The 20591-nt window shown below is 52.1% G+C and overlaps 1 protein-coding gene across 2 annotated transcripts in view; it reads left to right on the forward strand.

Annotated features, from left to right (window-relative positions):
* LOC147700492 (E3 ubiquitin-protein ligase TRIM69-like) overlaps nt 1-15351 on the forward strand; it is a 122475-nt gene extending 107124 nt beyond the window's left edge. For both annotated transcript variants that reach the window (XM_086928438.1, XM_086928439.1), the window contains one exon: nt 11985-15351. In XM_086928438.1, coding sequence (XP_086784564.1) covers nt 11985-12466 — 482 coding nt within the window. In that variant the 3' untranslated portion in view covers nt 12467-15351. The remainder of the gene's footprint in view (nt 1-11984) is intronic.
* The last annotated feature ends 5240 nt before the right edge of the window (nt 15352-20591 follow it).

Genomic DNA, 20591 nt, shown 5'->3' on the forward strand with positions numbered 1-20591 from the left:
CACACCTGGGACTGAGAGTATATCAGCACCTGGAGAGGCGAGCACACCTGGGAATGAGGGTATATCAGCACCTGGGGAGGGAGCACACCTGGGACTGAGGGTACATCAGCACCCGGGGAGGAAAGCACACCTGGAACTGAGAGTACATCAGTACCTGGGGAAGGGAGCACACCTGGGACTGAGGGTACCTCAGCACCTGGGGAGGAGAGTGCACCTGGGACTTAGGGTACATCAGTACCTGGGAGGAGAGCACACCTGGGACTGAGGGTACATCAGTACCTAGGAGGAGAGCACACATGGGACTGAGAGCACATCAGTACCTGGGGAGGTGAGCACACCTGGAACTGAGGGTACATTAGCACCTGGGAGGAGAACACAACGTGGGACTGAGGGTACATCAGCACCTGGGGAGGAGAGCTCACCTGGGACTGAGGGTACATCAGTACCTGGGAGGAGAGCACACCTGGGACTGAGGGTACATCAGTACCTGGGAGGAGAGCACACCTGGGACTGAGGGTGCATCAGCATCTGGGGAGGAGAGCACAACTGGGACTGAGGGTACATCAGCACCCGGGGAGGAGAGCACACCTGGGACTAAGGGTACATCAGCTCCCGGGGAGGAGGGCACACCTCTTCCTGAGGGTGCATCAGCACCTGGGGAGGAGAGCAAACCAGGGACTGAGGGCATATCAGCACCTATGGAAGAGAGCATACCTGGAACTGAGGGTACATCAGCACCTATGGAAGAGAGCACACCTGGGACTGAGGGTACATCAGCACCCGGGGAGGAGAGCACACCTAGGACTGAGGGTACATCAGCACCCGGGGAGGAGAGCACACCTCAGCCTGAGGGTGCAGCAGCACCTGGGGAGGAGAGCACACCTGGGACTGAGGGTACATCAGCACCTGTGGAGGAGAGCACTCCTGGGACTGAGGGTACATCAGCACCTGGGGAGGAGAGCACACCTGGGACTGAGGGTACATCAGAACCTGCAGAGGAGAGCACACTTGGACTGAGGGTACATCAACACCCAGGGAGGAGAGCATACCTGGACTGAGGGTACATCAGCACATCAGAGTACAGCACACCTGGGACTAAGGAAACATCAGCACCCGGGAGGAGAGCATATCAGCACTGATTGAGAAGGGAAATCCTGTACCTTTGGAGAAAGGAACATCAGCATCTTAGGTGAAGAAAGCATCAGTACCTGGGGTGGAGGGAGCATCAGAACCTGAGGTGAAGGGAGCATCAGCACCTGGGATGGCGGGAGCATCAGAACCTGGGGTTAACGGAGCAACAGCACCTTGGGTGGAGGGGGCTTCAGCACCAGGGGTGTAGGGAGCATCAGCACCTCAGGTGGAGGGAGCATTAGTACCTGGGCGGAGGGAAGATCAGCACCGGGGATGGAGGGAGCATCAGCACCTGGCGTGGAGAGAGCATCAGCACCCGGGGTGTAGGGGTAATCAACAACTGGGGTGGAGGGAGCATCAACACTTGTGGTGGAGGGAGCATCAGTTATTGTGGTGGAGGGAGTTTTAGCACCTGGTGTAGAGGAAGCATCAGCTATTGTGGTGGAGGTAGCATCAGTTATTGTGGTGGAGAGAGCATCAGCACCTGCGGTAGAGAAAACATCAGCTATTGTGGTGGAGGGAGCATCAGCACCTGGGGTGGAGGGAGCATCAGCACATGGGTTAGAGGGAGTATCAACACCTTAGATGGGGGAGCATCAGCACCTGGGGTGGAGAGAGCATCAGCACCTGGGGTGGAGGGAGCATCAGCACCTCAGGATGAGGGAGCATCAGTACCTCTGGTGAAGGGAGCATCAGCACCTGGGGTGGAGGGAGAATCAGTACCTGGGGTGGAGGGAGCATCAGCACCTCAGGTGGAGGGAGCATCAGCACCCGGGGTGGATGGAGCGTCAACACCTGGGGTTGAGGGAGCATCAACATCTGGGGTAGAGGGAGCATCAACTATTGTGGTGGAGGGAGCATCAGTTACTGTGGTGGAGGGAGCATCAACACCTGGGGTAGAGGGAGCATCGGCTAGTGTGGTGGAGGAAGCATCAGCACCTGGGGTGGAAGGAGCATCAGCACCTGGGTTAGAGGGAGTATCAACACCTTAGGTGAAGGGAGCATCAGCACCTCAGGTGGAGGGAGCATCCAAACCTAGGGTGGAGGGAGCATCAGCACCTGTGGTGGAAGGACCATCAGCACCTGGGGTGGAGGGAGCATCAGCACCTGGGAAGGAGGGAGCATCAGCACCAGGGGTGGAGGGAGCATCAGCACCTGGGTGGAGTTGGGACTCATTACCTTACCTGGTGGGAGCATCAGCACCTGGGGTGGAGGGAGCATCTGCCATTGTGGGGGAGGGTACATCAGCACCAGGTGTGGAGGGGGCATCATCACCTTACGTGGTAGAAGCATCAGCACCAGGGGCCTCATTTATGAGGCCTTGCGTCAGTTTTGCGCTGCGGATGCGTCACTTTTTGTGACGCATCTGCGGCGTAAAACATGCGCCTTGTTGCGCCATATTTAAAAAGTGACGCATCTAGGTAGATGCGTCACTTTTTAAACCCCTGCGCCACATTATACCTGCGTCAGGTATAATGTATGCAGAGGGGGCGTTCCCCCGCAAAAAGCATCGTAATAGTAACGCAGTGAAATCTATGAGATTTCACTGAGTCACTTTTAGGATGCGGTTGCGTCAAAATCTTGCGCCTGCCTCACAGCAGGCTTAAGACTGGCGCAAGCCCTTTCACATCGGGCTATCCCCATGTGAAAGGACGCATTGCTGGAGATGGGTCACTTTTGTGACACACTCCAGCAATGCGTCACTTTTGCGCTTACATATGCGTCAGAAATACTGACGTATCTGTAAGTCCTTGCGACATGATGCGTCATACATTAATATGACGCATCATTGGTGTCGCAAGGAGTGCGCAGTGAAAAGTGACGCATCGCTGTTTTCAATCAGCGATGCGTCACATTTCATAAATGAGGCCCCAGTGGTGTAGGGAGCATCTGCCATTGTGGATACAAGGAGCATTATCACCTTACATGGTGGGAGCATCAGCAGCTGGGGTGGAGGGAGCATCAGCATCAGGGTTGGAGGGATCATCAGCACCTGGGGTGGAGGGATCGTCAGCATCTAGGGTGGAGGTAGCATCAGCACCTGGGATGTCTGGGGTCACACGGTGTGTCAGTAACTCTCTCCTCTCCCTGCAGTGCTGGGGTCTATGGGTGGGACAGTGACTTGTCTGAGGTCACACAGTGTGTCATTAACTTTTTTTCCTCTCTCTGCAGTTCTGGGGTCTCTGGGATGGACAGTGACTTGTCTGAGGTCACACAGTGTGTCATTAACTTGTTTTCCTCTCTCTGCAGTTCTGGGGTCTCTGGGATGGACAGTGACTTGTCTGAGGTCACACAGTGTGTCATTAACTCTCTCTCCTCACTCTGCAGTGCTGGGGTCTCTGGGCAGGACAGTGACTTGTCTGAAGTCACACAGTGTGTAGTTAACTCTCCCTCCTCTCTCTGCACTGCTGGAGTCTCTGCATTAGACAGTCCCTGGGAGGAGAGCACATTTGGGACTAAGGGTACATCAGCACCTATGGAGGAGAGCACACATGGGATTGAGGATACATCTGCACCTGGGGAGGAGAGCACACCTGGGACTGAGGCTACATCAGCACCCGGGGAGGAGAGCACACCTGGGACTGAGGTTACTTCAGCGCCCGGGGAGGATAGCACACCTCGGCCTGAAGGTGCATCAGCACCTGGGCAGGAGAGCACACCTAGGACTGAGGGTACATCAGCACCTGGGGAGGAGAGCACACCTGGACTGAGGGTACATCAGCACCTGCGGAGGAGAGCACACCTGGACTGAGGGTACATCAGTACCTGGGGAGGAAAGCACACCTGGACTGAGGGTGTATCAGCACCTGGGGAGGAAAGCATACCTCTGACTGAGGGTACATCAGCACCTGGGAGTGCAGCACACCTGGTACTAAGGGTACATCAGCACTGATTGAGAAGGGAAATTCTGTACCTTAGGAGAAAGGAACATCAGCATCTTAGGAGAAGATAGCATCAGCACCTGGGGTGGAGGGAGCATCAGTACCTGGGGTAGAGGGAGCATCAGCACCTGGGATGGCGGGAGCATCAGAACCTGGGGTGAAGGGAGCAACAGCACCTTGGGTGGAGGGAGCATTAGCACCTGAATGGAGGGAGCATTAGCACCTCAGGTAGAGGGAGCATTAGCACCTGGATGGAGGAAGCATCAGCACCTGGGATGGAGGGAGCAGCAGCACCTGGGATGGAGGGAGCATGAGCACCTCAGGTGGAGGGAGCATTAGCACCTGGATGGAGGAAGCATCAGCACATGGGATGGAGGGAGTATCAGCACCTGGGGTAGAGGGAGCATCAGCACCTGGAGTGGAGGGAACATCAGCAACTGGGGTGGAGGGAGCATGAGCACCTCAGGTGGAGGGAGCATTAGCACCTGGATGGAGGAAGCATCAGCACATGGGATGGAGGGAGTATCAGCACCTGGGGTGGAGGGAGCATCAGCACCTGGGGTAGAGGGAACATCAGCAACTGGGGTGGTGGGAGCATCAACATTTGGGTGGAGGGAGCATCAGCTATTGTGGTGGAGGGAGCATCAGTTATTGTGGTGGAGGGAGCATCAGCACCTCGGGTAGAGAGAGCATCAGCTATTGTGGTGGAGGGAGCATCAGCACCTGTAGTGGATTGAGCTTCAGCACCTAGGTTAGAGGAAGTATCAAAACATAGGTGAAGGGAGCATCAGCACCTGGGGTGGAGAGAGCACCAGAACCTGGGGTGGAAGGAGCATCAGCACTTCAGGTGGAGGGAGCATCAGCACCAGGGGTGGAGGGAGCAACAGCACCAGGGATGGAGGGAGCATTTTAGCACCAGGATTAGAGGGAGCATCAGCCATTGTGGTGGAGGGAGCATCAGCACCTGGGGTGGAGGGAGCATCAGTACCTGGGGTGGAGGGAGCATCAGCACCTTAGGTGGAGGGAGAATCAGCACCAGGGTTTGGATGGAGCATTAGCACCTGTGGTGGAGTGAGCATCAGCACCTGGGATGGTGAGATCATCAGCACCAGGATTGGAGGGAGCATCAGCCACAGGGGTGGATGGAGCATGAGCACCTGTGGTGGGGGCATCAGCACCTGGGTAGAGAAAGCATCAACACCTGGGGTGGAGGGAGCATCAGTACCTGGGGTGGGGGAGCATCAGCAACAGGGGTGGAGGCAGCATGAGTACCTCAGGTGGAGGGAGCATCAGCACCTGGGGTGGGAGAGCATCAGCACCTAGGTTGGAGGGAGCATCAGCAGCTCAGGTGGAGGGAGCATCAGCACCTGGGGTGGAGGGAGCATGAGCACCTCAGGTGGAGGGAGAATCAACACCTGGAGTGGAGGGAGCATCAACACCTGGAGTGGAGGGAGCATCAACACCTGGGGTAGAGGGAGCATCAGCTATTGTGGTAGAGGGAGCATCAGTTATTGTGGTGGAGAGAGCATCAACACCTGGGGTAGAGGGAGCATCAGCTAGTGCGGTGGAGGGAGCATCAGCACCTGGGGTGGAGGGAGCATCAGCACCTGGGCTAGAGGGAGTATCAACAGCTTAGGTGGAGGGAGCATCAGCACCTGGGGTGGAGAGAGCATCAGCACCTGGGGTGGAGGGAGCATCAGCACCTCAGTGGAGGGAGCATCAGCACCTCAGGTGTAGGGAGCATCAGCACCTGGTGTGGAGGGAGCATCAGCACCTGGGTGGAGGGAGAATCATTACTGTGCATTGTGGGAGCATCAACACCTGTGGTGGAGGGAGCATCAGCCATTGTGGTGGAGGGAGCATCACCACCTTACGTGGTGGGAGCATCAGTGTTGGACTTGGCCCTTCTGACAGGTTCACCCCTAAACTTTTTGCTTTGTGTTTGTGACCCAGTGGTAGTGATTTTTGGTTTCCGCACACTTTCACTGTGTCCCAGTGGAAAGTGCGTGCGCACCCTGAGTGCGTGGAGTCAGGTTGGCCTGCCCTCCCGTAGGAATGCATGGGGAATGTCTGTGTCCCTGGTAGTTCCTGATGCGTGAGGCGTGCATGCTCAAGTTTGGTATGTGCGAACTCGTGAGAGTGAATGCTGCTCAATGGTATGTGCGGCGTGTAGGTGTCTAGTGGGGAAGTGCCACTTCTAGACATGGCTGTACGTGTGCTGTGAGGGTGCTGGAGTGTGATTGGCTGGAGCTGGCTGGGATGCCAGGCTCCAGGATGTCTGGATGGGTCTGCCCAGTGGTGAGTGCTGAGATTAGCATGCTGATGTGAGGGGAGGAGTGCACCTGTGTCCTGAATGAGGCTGGGTTTTCCCCACACAATGCTGGCTCCGCCCCCTGTGGTGTGACTGATGACCCTAGCCCTGCCAGTGAATGAAAGGGGTGGTTGAGCCATCAAGGGTGCTCCAAAACCAGCTGCAACTGGTTTCTCCCCCACCCTGCACCTACAGACAAAGAAATTTACAAAATAAGAAGGGGCTGTGTCCCCTAACAAAATGTTCTCTTCCAGGATCCTGCCTGAGGGGCCTGCTGCTGTTGCTGGGCCAGAGGACCACCACTTGGACTGCCACCCTGCCTGGAGACCCAGTGAGCTGGCTCTGAGCCCAGCCTTGCCCCCCTGCCTTACTGCATTCCTGAAGGACTTGTGCTGACCTGTATGCCCATAGCTCTGGGAAGCATTTTATTTTTATTCTAGCGCCTGGGAGCGCTGTTTATTCTCTATAGCGCTTGGGAGCGCTTTAGTTTACTTTCACGGCTGCCCACACCGCGTTTTGGCCAGGTACCTGCCCTATGTTAACCCCTGACGGGTGCCCACCCCGCCAGGGCCCGTGCCGGCATTATTATTTAATTAGCGAGGGAGCCCACCCCTCGTTGTGTCCCCCGAGATCACCGCCGCAGCCCCGGGGCCGGGATAAGCCAAGGAGAAGTGAGGGAGCCACCGCTGACGTCACCCAGGAGCCGCGCTGCCATTGGTTTAGGCTGCGGGAGGCTCGCCGGGCGACCTGTGTGGTGATTGGCTGCCCAAAGATCTCTACACAAAGCAGGAAGCAGCGGGAGCCAACCCCGTGCCCCTGCACTGCCCCAGAGTGTACACAGAGAGGTGCAGCCGCGGGTGGCGAAAGAGGCAGCCTAGTTGTCCCCTCCCCCCTCGGGCCCCCAGGATCGAGGGAGAGCCCCGCGACCAAAGACGAGACCCGCCGCCGAGGGGAGAAGCCGCCACCACCGTGCAAAGAGACGCGCGGCTCGCCAGCAGAAGTCCCGGTGAGTGGAGACCTGGGTTCTGGAAGGCACAGGGCCCCTCGCATTCCTCCCGAGCGGCCCCGACTGGCAGTGGGCCGCTCCGACGAGACTCCCTAGTAGGGAGAGGGGGTAGTTGTTCCTTCTGAGTCCCCCGAGCGGAGCTCCAACGGGCCGCACCAGAGTATTTAGAGCCCCGAGAGGCTCAAGGCGTCCCATTTGTTTATCGATCCCGAGGCTCCTGAGGGGCATATTTGTTGAGCCCTGCGATGCTCCCCACATCACCGCCGCAGCCCCGGACAACGGAACATCGCCGCCGGCCCGTGACCAGGAAGTCAGGCAGGCCTGGCGGGGCAACCGGAACCAGAAGTAGGAGGGCGGGAGCCTGCCCCGTCTCCCACTGAAGAGTCCAGGCTATTTTGAGCACCGGAGCAGGCAGGAGCCTACCTTGCGCCCCGGTGCACTCGCCCTGAGAAGGAGGGAGGAAGAGTCCTGCTGCTGGCGCCTTCCACAAGGCTCCCGGAGTGAGGGAGAGCCCCGTAGTAACCGGCATAGAGGAGCCCTGCAGCTGCCGATGAGAGGAGAGCCGCCGCACCAAGGAAGCCGGTGAGTGGGGCTTCGCCTTGGCGACTCTCGGGGTTATTCTCTTGCTGTCTCGAGTCCGGGAGGGACTCCAAGGAAGGCGCCATTTGTACTAAGAGCCCCGAGACGCTCCCTGGCCGCATTATTGATTCTGAGCCACGAGGGCTCCGGGGGCCATTGTTATTTGGAGCCTGATGGGCTCCACCGCTGTTTGGCTCCGTATATTTGTTCAAGAGCCCGGAGAGGCTCCAGGGACGGCCGCATTTTGTGTTTGTGTTTGAGCCTGAAAGGCTCAAGGGGGCATTTTGATTTACTGAGAGCCCACGAGGGGCTCAGGCGCCACAAGTATCTTTGAGAGCCCAGAGAGGTTCAGGGGCCATTTATTTACTCAGAGCCCAGCGAGGCTCCAAAAAGGGGACAGTCATTTCTACAGAGCCTGTGAGGCTCCCACATCGTGTTTGTCCCATCATTGTCTGCACCAGTTGCCCAGCACTTTGTGGGGAACTGCCACAATTAGGCCCCTGACACTGGGACACAGGGCGGCCTAGCCCTAGAGAGGCCAAATCTGGTTCGGATGAAAGGATCCGAACCAGATTTTGGGGACCTCTTCAAGGACCCCCCGATCTTTGCCTACACCAGACCTATGAACTTCAAAGAGATTCTATCCAAGCACACAACTGAACGTACCTCAACTAATCACACTGGCACACGGCCGTGCCACCATTGCAGCAATTGCAATAATGTAATTAAAGGAAACACTGTCAGTCACCCTATGAGAGGATTTAACATCAAACTCAACGTGGGCGCTACATGTGACTCTTCCAATCTGATCTATCTCCTGAAGTGCCCATGCGGAAAAACCTACGTGGGCAAAACTAGCAGGAAAATAAAGACGAGGTTGAACGAACACAAGTCTAACATAAGGACAAAAAACATCAAATCTAACATTGCCATCCACTTCAATGAGGCTAACCACAATGTGGCCCAACTTAAATACATGGTTCTTGAGATTGTCCCTAAAGCTGAAGGAACAGACAACAACAAAACTCTGTTGCAAAGAGAAACAGCTTGGATGTATAGGTTACAATCACAGAAACCTTTTGGTCTTAACGACCGGACTGAATTGAGCTGTTATTTATAATGCCGACAGTGGGCATTCAATGATGCATTATAACTCTGTTTTGCTGTTTGTATTTAATTGTTGCCCTTTTCACTTCACTTCTTTTCTTGATCTTCCCCGCTATTTCACGTTTCACCCTCCCTTTCAAGATGGCCACTCCTTTCCCACCTTCCTTCCCAGTCCTTTTTCCACTTCGACCACCCTCCCACCCTCCACCAAAACTCCGCACTCGCTACGCGGAGTTTCACCACCCAGGAACCTGATTCAAGTCTACGCCTAACCGCCAGACCCAGTAAGTCCCCCACAAATCCTCGCTGCTCTTACAGCGCTTAGTTTCGTTTCCGTTCTCTATCTTATCAAAGTTGGCGATCCCATTTTTCTTTTAGGACCGCTGAGAATCTTTCAAGCTGTCTACGTAAGCCTCGCATGTTTTTTTCGAGCCGTTGACTTCACTGCTAAACTCTTCTCCTTTTAACCTTTACCTTCGTTTCATCCTTTCACGCCTTAGACATTCCTACATTTACCCATCACTTTGAACCACTTTCTTTACCGACCCCCGTCCAACCGCCCTGCTAGTTTTTCTTATCCACTCTAACCACATTTTCCTTTGCACATTTCTCGGTGAGACTTTACTTTTTCACGTTTCTTTATTCCGCTGAAGGGTGCATGAGGTTCACTCGCGGAGACACATATGTAACCAGTATTGTGTCATAATTATCTTCATATCGCGTGTATTGATTTGGTTTTTTGTACACTCTTTGTTGCAGTGCTCCTTGAAAAAGGACACCCCGTCCGAAATGCATTGGAGCTACTTTCAGTTTCTGATGGATTAAATTGATTGTCTGTCAACTCATATGAAAGAAATATGAAATACATCAATGAAAATCTTTAATTAAATTTCGAAACCTTTAATCATTGGAACTTTATTTGAACTACTTTTGGAAATCACTGTGTTGTCTCGTCACACACAGCACCACACAAGTGTGCCCACCACAGGGATGCGCCTACATCCCAGTAGCGCACTCAACCCCTTTCTCCTGTACTGCACCTCTGAATGTGTTTTTTATGCGTCATGTGCCTTGTCCTTACACAGCTGAATGTAGGTTCTGCATCATGCGTTTTCCTCCCCTACACCGCTGAATGTATAGTGATGCATCATGTGTAATGTGCCTATACCCCTACTTGTATTGTGATACTTAGGTGGTTGTTCTTGCTAGTACAGGTGGTGCTAGTGAGGTCCTAGTTATGATTAGGGTTTTGTAGAGTGCATAGTAACCCAAAAGTATCCCAGCGCTAAGACCAGGACAGTCGAGAGGGTGGAGTGAGAGGGAGAATAGAGAAACTGGGATCAGTGGAACAGGTGTGTTTTCAGAAGTTTTCTGAACCAGAGGTAATCTGGTTCCATCCTTTGATTACGGGGGAGGGCGTTCCAAAGGCGGGCTGCGTTCACAGAAAAACGCCGTCCGCCAGTGTGTGCCTTCTTCACTCTGAGTTCCCTGTGTGACCTGTTCCTAAGGTGGTTAGGATTGCGTAGGTGGTACTTAACCTTTACCAGTAGTTACTGGTTGTGTGCTTTATGTTCTATTTTATGCTACAGTGATTTATATTCTATGTTCTAAGTGCTAACTCTACCTAGTGCTAAGTTCTAAAAGTGCTGATTCCTGACAGTGGCCCATGTGGCCCTGTCTTGTACATATCCCCTGTAAATTCTGCCCGTGCCTGTTGGCACATTGTAAAGTGTGTGTTTTATCTAATGTGTTTTGGTGTAATACAAAGGCTATTTTTATATATAACCTTGTGTGGAGTTTCCTTTGTGGTGGGCCTTGGGTGTTGTTGCTGGGGTGCGTGCGCAAATACTTAACTCATATCGCCTCCAAGTTTAGCCTTGCTGCTCGCGCCACGTTACCTAGAGGGTGAGTAGGGGTTATCTTGGCGTGTAACTCCCTTGCCCTGACTTAGGAGTGGTGGTCTCTGATTGACTTTGGCGCAAGCCCTGGCCAGCCAGGGATCCCATTTCTAACAATCAGCATCTGGGGTGGAGGGAGCATCTGTCATTGTGGGGGAGGGAGCATCAGCACATGGGGTGGAGGGAGCATCAGCACCTGGGGTGGAGGGGTGGTCAGCATCTAGGGTGGAGGGAGCATCAGCACCTGGGTTGTCTGAGGTCACACAGTATGTCATTAACTCTCTCTCCTCTCTCTGCAGCGCTGGGGTCTCTGAGTGGGACAGGGACTTGTCTGAGGTCACAGTGTGTCATTAACTCTCTCTCCTCTCTCTGCAGCGCTGGGGTCTTTTGGCGGGACAGTGACTTGTCTGAGGTCACACAGTCTGTCATTAACTCGCTCTTCTCTCTGCAGTGCTGGGGTCTCTGGGTGGGACAGTGACTTGTCTGAGGTCACACAGTCTGTCATTAACTCGCTCTTCTCTCTGCAGTGCTGGGGTCTCTGGGTGGGACAGTGACTTGTCTGAGGTCACACGGTGTGTCATTAACTCTCTCTCCTCTCTCTACACTGCTGGGTCTCTGGATTACACAGTAACTTGTCTGAGGTCACACAGTGTGTCATGAACTCTTTCTCCTCTCTCTGCAATGCTGGGGTCTCTGGTGGGACAGTGGCTTGTCTGAGGTCACACACTGTGTCCTCACCTCTCTCTCTCCTCTCTCTGCAGTGCTGGGTTCTCTGGGTGAGACAGTGACTTGTCTGAGGTCACACGATGTGTCATTAACTCTCCCTTCTCTCCCTGCACTGCTGGGGTCTCTGGATTAGACAGTAACTTGTCTGAGGTCACAAGGTGTGTCATTAACTCTCTCTCCTCTCTCTGCAGTGCTGGGGTCTCTGGGTGGGACAGTGACTTGTATGAGGTCACACAATGTGTCATTACTCTCTCCTCTCTGTGCAGTGCTGTGGTCTCTGGGTGGGACAGTGACTTGTCTGAGGTCACACAGCGTGTCATTAACTCTCTCTCCTCTCTCTGCAGCGCTGGTGACTCTGAATCCAGGCGGGGCTGATGATGAACTGATCCTGTCTGAGGACAGGAGATGCATGATGCTGACAGACAAGCCCAGCAGTTTCATTCCCCTTTCCGTGCGGGGGCGGGAGGGGTTCTCCTCCGGGAGGCATTACTGGGAGGTGCAGACGCTGCAGGGGTTGGTGGATGTGGAGGTCTCAGGAGTGATTCTGGGAGGGTGGATGTTTACTGCAGAATTCCCTGAGTGCTTGCTTGGGGGTTCGCCTCATATCAATGGTAGTCTAAGCTTTGATTTGACCTTCTCTACCTTCCACATGGCCCCCCGTCTGCACCCTAAGAAGATGGGGGTATACCTGGACTATGAGGGGGGGCGGGTCTCCTTGTTCAATGCAGACACCATGAAGCATCTCTGCACCATCAATAACACCTTCATAGGGGAGGTGCATCCCTACTTCTCGGTCGGTGAGGGGGCAGCCCTGTGTCTGGTGTAATAATAGAACCCCGCTCCACCTCCCCTACCAGGGTAATAACAGGGCAGAGAGAGGCAAACAGAAGCCCCCTCAGCCCCCTTCATACCCGCTCTAACTTCCTGCATCTATCTGGGGGAGGTGTAGATGACCCAGTGAGAGGGGGAACAAGAGATGTCCCCCAGGGAGAAGGGGCGGGAGGTGTCCCAGAGGGAGGGGCTTGGAAGTTAACCTTTTCCTTTCTGCGGAAGCTGTGAAGTGATGACATGGGGTGGTGAATGGGGTGGGGGTAACGGGAAACCCAGCAGAGGCCAGAACAAAAATAAATATGATATCTCCTCTAAGTATATGTGAGTGTCTAGCACCAAGAGGCCAAGGATGCTGTTGTGCCTTTCACCAATAATACAAGCTCAGCACAAGTATTGAGTCTTGCTGATATTTTGCTTAGCGCTGTGTTGCTGCGCCCCACCTTCTTAGCGCTATGTTGCGTCTCACCTTCTTAGCGCTGTGTTGCTGCGTCTCATCTTCATAGCGCTGTGTTGCAGTGCCTCACTTTCTTAGCGCTGTGTTGCTGCTCCTCAACTTCTTAGCACTGTGTTGATCAGCCTCAGCTACTTAGTGCTGTGTTACTGTGCTTCCCCTTCATAGCTCTGTGTTGCTGCGTCTCACCTTCATAGCGCTGTGTTGCTGCCCCTCCCCTTCATAGTGCTGTGTTGCTGTGCCTCACCTTCATAGCGCTGTGTTGCTGTGCCTCACCTTCTTAGCGCTGTGTTGCTGAGCCTCACATTCATAGCGCTGTGTGCTGTGCCTCACCTTCTTAGTGCTGTGTTGCTGTGCCTCACCTTCATAGCGCTGTGTTGCTGTGCCTCACCTTCATAGCGCTGTGCTGCTGCTCCTCACCTACTTAGCGCTGTGTTGCTGCGCCTCCCCTTCATAGCACTGTGTTGCTGCTCTTCACCTTCTTAGTGCTGTGTTTCTGCACTTCACCTTCTTAGCGCTGTGTTGCTGCGCTTCACCTTCTTAGCGCTGTGTTGCTGCGCCTCCCCTTCATAGCACTGTGTTGCTGCTCTTCACCTTCTTAGTGCTGTGTTTCTGCACTTCACCTTCTTAGCGCTGTGTTGCTGCGCTTCACCTTCTTAGCGCTGTGTTGCTGTGCCTCACTTTCATAGCGCTGTGTTGCTGTGCCTGCAGAAGTGCCCTACTACCGTCTCTTCTTGAGATCCTAAATAGCGCTATCACGGAGGGAATTTTCCCACAAGTGTGGAAACTCGCTGTGGTCAAACCCCTTTTGAAGAAAGCTTCCCTGAACCCTGAGATGCTGAAAAACCTCCGGCCGATTTCTTTATTACCAGCACCTGCAAAAATTCTTGAAGCCCATTTAAATCTGCATCTGACAGCATTTTTGGAGAGGGAGAATCGTTTGGACTCCTCTCAACATGGATTTCGCGGCCCATAGCACGGAGACTGCCCTTACGGTCGTGGTAAATAATATTAGATCTGAGGTGGATAAAGGCCAGACCACTCTGTTGGTCTTGCTGGATCTAACAGCAGCCTTTGATACCCTATCCCCCTCTATTCTGGTGGACAGACTGAGGGGGATTGGGGTCGAAGGTAGTGCCCCGAGTCTCCTGTCCTCTTTTTTGCACCAGAGACAGCAAAGAGTGAAACTTAGCAACTATATGTCCCCTACCCAGGCGGTGCAATGTGGGGTCCCACAGGGCTCGGCGCTTAGCCGGTTCTGTTTAACGTTTACGGGACCCCCCCTTGCAAAAATAATAAGAGCCTTTGGATAACCGGTGTTATCCTACGCCGACGATACCCAGATCATTGTCTCGACAACTCAGTCGGGGCAAGACCGTGCTGCAAAATTCAAGACCTGTATGGAAGCAGTATCATCATGGATGATAAGGAACGTTCTCAAGCTCAACGGTGAGAAGACGGAGGTCCTGGTCTTTGGTGGGAATCAAGATCTGTGGAGTGAGGAGTGGTGGCCTACCTCCTTGGGCGAATTGCCTCGTCCGGCCAAACTCGCCAAGAATCTAGGCGTAACTATAGACCCTACCCTGCCATTTGACCTACAGGTTACAAAACGGTTGGTGCCTGCTGCACCATCATTCGGACCCTAAAGAAGATCGCCCCCTTCCTTTCCTCTGAGGCGCGTAAACAATCTACGGTCGCCCTGGTATTGTCCAGGATCGACTATTGTAACGCTCTCTATGGTGGTATAAATAAGAAAGTGATCCAAAGACTTCAGGTAACCCAGAATGCGGCCGCCAGGCTAGTTCCGAACCTGCCTAGGCGATCATCAGCGATGGCGGCTAGAAGAGAACTGCATTGGTTGCCTATTCAGGCGAGAATATCATTTAAGATTCTTTGTTTTGCCCACAGTGTGTTCTTTGGATCAGGCTCAGAAGGGGTTAAATCCCTATTGACACCTTACACTCCCAGCAGATGCCTTCGATCTGCCTCGAAAAATCTGCTCATAGTTCCGAGGGTTAACAAGGCGAGATGGGCCGTAGAGCATTTTCCTTGTTGGCCCCCAAACTATGGAATTTGCTCCCGCCGGAAATTGCCAGACAACCATCCCTGACAATTTTTCGCAAACTTATAAAAACATGGCTGTTCTCCCTAGCTTATTAATTCTGATTCTCTCAGCGTTTCCACTCTTTTTGATATTCTGCCTCAGGTTATGTCTCTGGCTGTGTTGCTGCGCCTCACCTTCTTAGCACTGTGTTGTTGCGCCTCACCTTCACAGTGCTGTGTTGCTGTGCCTCACCTTCTTAGATCTGTGTTGCTGTGCCTAACCTTCATAGCGCTGTGTTGCTGCGCCTCACATTCTTTGCGCTGTGTTGCTGCGCCTCACCTTCATAGCGCTGTGTTGCTGTGCCTCACCTTCCTAGTGCTGTGTTGCTGCACCTCACCTTCTTAGCGCTGTGTTGCTGCTCCTTGCCTTCTTAGCTCTGTGTTGCTGCGCCTCACCTTCTTAGCGTTGTGTTGCTGCGCCTCACCTTCTTAGCGTTGTGTTGCTGCGCCTCACCTTCTTAACGTTGTGTTGCTGCGCCTCACCTTCTTAGTACTGTGTTGCTGCGCTTCACCTTTATAGCGCTGTGTTGCTTCGCCTCACCTTCTCAGTGCTATGTTACTGTGCCTCGCCTTCATAGCGCAGTGTTGCTGCGCCTCATCTTCATAGCACTGTGTTGCTGTGCTCCGCCTTCATAGCGCGGTGTTGCTGCACCTCATCTTCATAGCACTGTGTTGCTGTGCCTCGCCGTCATAGTGCAGTGTTGCTGCGCCTCATCTTTATAGCGCTGTGTTGCTGTGCCTCACCTTCATAGCGTGTGTTGCGGATAGGTTTGAGACCTCTGTGACACGTGGCCCAGCTCCAGCCTCGTCATTGGTGGACTCATGTCCATGAGACAATGACGTCTGCTGCCCTCTCCTTCTGGTCACAGGTGAATAAAGTAAAGTTCTTCACACTGAGCTGCGCCCCCTGCTGGTGCACCAGGTGCAGTCCAGGACAGACCCACATGGGGACAGAGTGATGGACAAATCAATTACAACTTTAATTATTACAGCCATTAGAATACGATGCGAAACATAACAAGCATTGGCATAGCCAATAGGTCTCGCCTTTGGGACAATATAAGTGTTTAGCCATGCAACAGTTGATGTTGTTGCACCAAGGATATTGTGCTGTATAATTAAATATTTATAAGGTCCCAAAGGCGAGACCTATTGGCTATGCCAATGCTTATTTATTTAACATCCACATTCAGATTCTAGTCAAGCTTTTCTATCACGAAGGTTCTTGTGCCAACATATGTGACTTTGAATTGCAGATAAACTTTGGGCTGTCAAAATATCTCCTTTTATTTTGACCAACGGTCTCTCCTTCATGTGCAAATGATATCGAACAATTTCCCAAAACTACATGTGGATGCCTCTAATGGGCACACTGCCGCCTGGCACCAGGTCAGGGCACCACTCACATCTCTTGAGGTAGGTGCCAATCTGGAAACCCACGTTGATTCCAATGGGCTCTCAGGCAAGGTAGATAGTCTATGCCTTCTACACCTAAAGCCCTCAGGAGAGGGGCTGCCCTTTACTGCAAAGCATGTCCCTGCTCAGGAGGATGTGATGTGTTGCTGCACCTCACCTTCTTAGCGCTGTGTTGCTGCACCTCACCTTCATAGCGCTGTGTTGCTGTGCATCACCTTCATAGCACTGTGTTGCTGTGCCTCACCTTCATGTCGCTGTGTTGCTGCGCCTCACCTTCATAGCGCTGTGTTGCTGTGCTTCATCTTCTTAGTGCTGTGTTGCTGTGCCTCACCTTCATAGCGCTGTGTTACAGCTCCATGGTGGCTCCTGGCAAAGTTTTACAATTGATGCAGAACGCAGCAGATTGTCTGATCACTGGACTTTCAGGCATAACCTTGACACCCCTTCCCTGCCTGCTTTCATTGTATAGGCTATGCTCAACACCCACTGGACAACTTACCAACACACTCCCAAATTCAGGTGGCATAAGCCAGGACGTGATATTCATTCACCTCACCAAGTTCTGCTTTGTGGGCCTCGATCTAAGACCATAACCTAAGGCGAAAGCACATGTCACAGCTGTCAAGTGATGGAGTTCCCTCCTCCAGCTCAGCAGTCCAAGACCTGTTTATCCACATTCAGAAAACAGGTATAAGCAGCTATGTGTTTATTCCCCGCATACTACCAGTTGATCTGTTATGAACGGTGCAAATTAGCTTTTGCGCATGGACTCTCAACAAATAAAAAGAACATAACCAAAGGTGTTGGGTCCCCAAAGGGAAACTACTCTTTTTAAGAATGTGAGCTGCAGGATGTGATCTAGGGGCCCGATTCACAGAGCTAATTTAAGACTAAATCCTAAACTTACTACTTGTGGTATTCACAGAAGGCATTTAGTAGTAGTAAAGTTAGGATGTTGTCTTAATTTTGTCTTAAGACAGACTTAAGACAGACTTAAGACAAACTTAAGACAAACTTAAGACAGACTAAAGACAAACTTAAGACAGACTTAAGACAGACTTAACACAGACGTAAGACAGACTTAAGACAGACTTACGACAGACTTAAGTTTGTATTTTGTCTTAAGTTTGTCTTAAGTTAGTTCTGTGAATCGGCCCCATTGAGGTAAAGTATTTCCGCATCACGTGTGTGGTACAGAATTCAACATACAGACAGGTCCCAAGCTCCTGGTGAAGGCAGTGGCTCCGGTTACGTGATTGAGTGCAAAGCTCTAGGAGTACATGGTGTGTGGTGGATGAGCCAGCGAAGCGCAATGGTAGCGCTGATTATCGTTCAAAGTGCTATATGTATCTTTTTTATAATTCTGGCAGTTCTGATAGAGTAAGAGAACTCTAAACCCCATGTTTCTTAGAAGTGTCTTTTCTCTGAAACAATCGTCCCCGACAATAGATCTCAAGTCTTATTTTTAGAGAGCAGGAAATACTTGGAGAGGTTCTCTGTCTGGCATCGGTCTACCACTCTGTACAGTGCACAGGGTACAGGGGCACTTAACGTCACAGAAGGAGAATACACACCCGGTGCTGGTGTTCAGACAATGCTGCTCTGAAGTGGTCGTAGGTGCGACTGGAGCTCAGGAACCCCCTACCTGTAAGAAGTGCAAGTGCATTCGACTTCATGAGGACACTGACGGTGGCTACACGCCTTTGTTTTCTTAATCAGTAATAACGGTGGGGCAGAGGAAGAGGGGAGTGCCAGTATTCAGGGGGTGGAGGGCCATATGATGAGGATTGAGACTCAAAGCGAGGCTGAGGAATAATCCTAGTCTTCAAGGAAAGAGTGTGTAGTAGATGATTTACTCAGTGCATGTTTGCTGGGACACAGAATGAAAGAGACCTGAAGTTCAATGCCCCTTTAAAGGAGGACTGAGGAAAACTGTGGAAACTATTGTAATCTCACAAGTGTGGGTAACTGTCTGGAGTACCACAGGAGTGGCCTCAAACGTTTATGGATGGTTGGTGGAGGAGGGGGGTGTTGTGCTTTTCACAAGGAGACGAGAGGAGAGGTCCGAGTTGTAAACAAGTTCTGCCTTAAGTTAAATGTCTGGTATACCTGATGGCGTGAAGGGTCCTGTTCTGCTTGTGATCAGCTGCCAAAAGTGCAGTGAAGTGTCTGTCAGCTGGAGGATGGGCGAGATTTGATCATTTTGTGATATAATGTGGATATGTTTTGAGAAACTGTCTTCTTGGGGGTGGGGGTGTTCAGAGCGTCTGAAAGGGTGTGCCTCTACTATGGTATGCATATAGTGGCTTTGCTGATGTGTAATATGTAATTGGAGAATGATGTTGTGTATGGAATGCATGGGGATGATTCTAGGAAAGCCCTTGAGAATCAGTAGTAAGATGTTGATGATTTGTAATCATTACTTGAATAACGTATGCTGTTCCACCGTTGACCACCTCTTGTTTGCAAGAAGTTGTGCTAAAGAGTGAACTGGAAGGATGAATGTAAGGCTAGAAGGAAGGTGCCATTCAACTAGGGAAAAGATCTGGCATTTAATCAAATGAAGATTGGAGGCTACAGTTGGAAGGTGAACCCTAAGGACAGGAGCGATTGAGAGCAGAGCAGGGTTTGAGCTAAAGGGTAGGTTTGGGAGGCTGATGTATATCCTAAGGAGCAGCGTGAGTTTCAGAAGGAGGGGCTGCAGCTGTAGCAAGGGTGGATGAAGGAAGTTTGTTTGGCAACCAGAACAGGGCTGCATTTGAGGGCTGCAAACTCATTCCATGTCCTCAAGCCAAGTTCAAGATGGGGGAATCTGTGGGGCACTCCGAGTCCATATTTTGTTTAATTAACAAAAACAGTTCCTTTAATTTCTGTTAATACACAACCGTCTCAGGAGGTTAATTACAACAATTGGCATGCCTCAACTGTAGAGGGATGGGGTAAATCTCATGTGCTGTGAAACCAGGGAGGGACAGATAGCTAACCAAACAAGCGTGCAAGCGCCTCGCTCTAAAAGTAAAAATAAAAAAAGGCGTTCAGCGCACGCATAGGAGAGCAGTCTGCTTTTTTTGTGAAACACATACTCATGCTTGTGGCGTGCTGCTGCTCGCTCCCGCATGGTGGATGCCGCCACAAGCACGAGTATGTGCTTCGGAAAAAAGAGCAGAACAACGGCTAAAGGTCTCCTATGCAGCGAATGGCCGCTGTGTAGGTGAGACCTAAAAAAGGCTGTAGAAACAACACATACTCTTAAAGTGTAAAATGCACCCGTCTGCCACACTCGTTCATTGAGGCTTCTAGGCACTTAGCCAGGCTTCCAAAGCTGGAGCTGAAACCTTAGCAAATTGTGAATTTTGTAACAAGCATTGGCATAGCCATTTGGTCTCTCTTTTGGCACCTTATAAGTGTTTAGCCAGAGATATTGGCTTTGCCAATGTTTTTAAGCTGTGTGCCTGCTGAGCAGCATGTTTAAACGTTATATTGAAAGGTGTTAAAAGCAATTTTGTTACATTATAAATAACTAAGAAGACATTGTGTACAAGTGACCGACCCTATTAAAAAAAAATTACATAAAAAATATGATCTAGTTTTTTTTGTCCTTGAAATGATCGCAACTTTTTTCTGCCTGTTCTAATGCTGCTTTGTTATAACTTTGTTTGCTATGGGTGGGGGGGAGACAAGCGGGAGGGTGGAGTTTGGGATATGAGTGATCCCGAGCTGGTGCTGGTGAGGTGGTGCTCAGGTGGTATCCAGTGATGTAGAGGTGGTGCAGAGTGATCCTGAGATGGTGCCGGTGAGGTGTTGCTCAGATGGTACCGAGTGATGTAGAGGTAGTGCAGAGTGATCCTGAGATGCCTGAGGTGGTGCTGGTGAGGTGGTGCTCAGGTGGTACCAAGTGATGCAGAGGTGGTGCAAAGTGATCCTGAGGTGGTGCTGGTGAGGTGGTGCTCAGGTGGTACCGAGCGATGCAGAGTGATCCTGAGCTGGTGCTGGTGAGGTGGTGCTCAGGTGGCACCGAGTGATGCAGAGGTGGTGCAGAGTGATCCTGAGGTGGTGCTGGTGAGGTGGTGCTCAGGTGGTACTGAGTGATGCAGAGGTGGTGCAGATTGATCCTGAAGTGGTGCTGGTGAGGTGGTGCTCAGGTGGTACC

The sequence above is a fragment of the Lissotriton vulgaris genome, chromosome 7 (assembly GCF_964263255.1).
Source record: "Lissotriton vulgaris chromosome 7, aLisVul1.2, whole genome shotgun sequence".
NCBI classification, from domain to species: Eukaryota; Metazoa; Chordata; class Amphibia; order Caudata; family Salamandridae; genus Lissotriton; species Lissotriton vulgaris.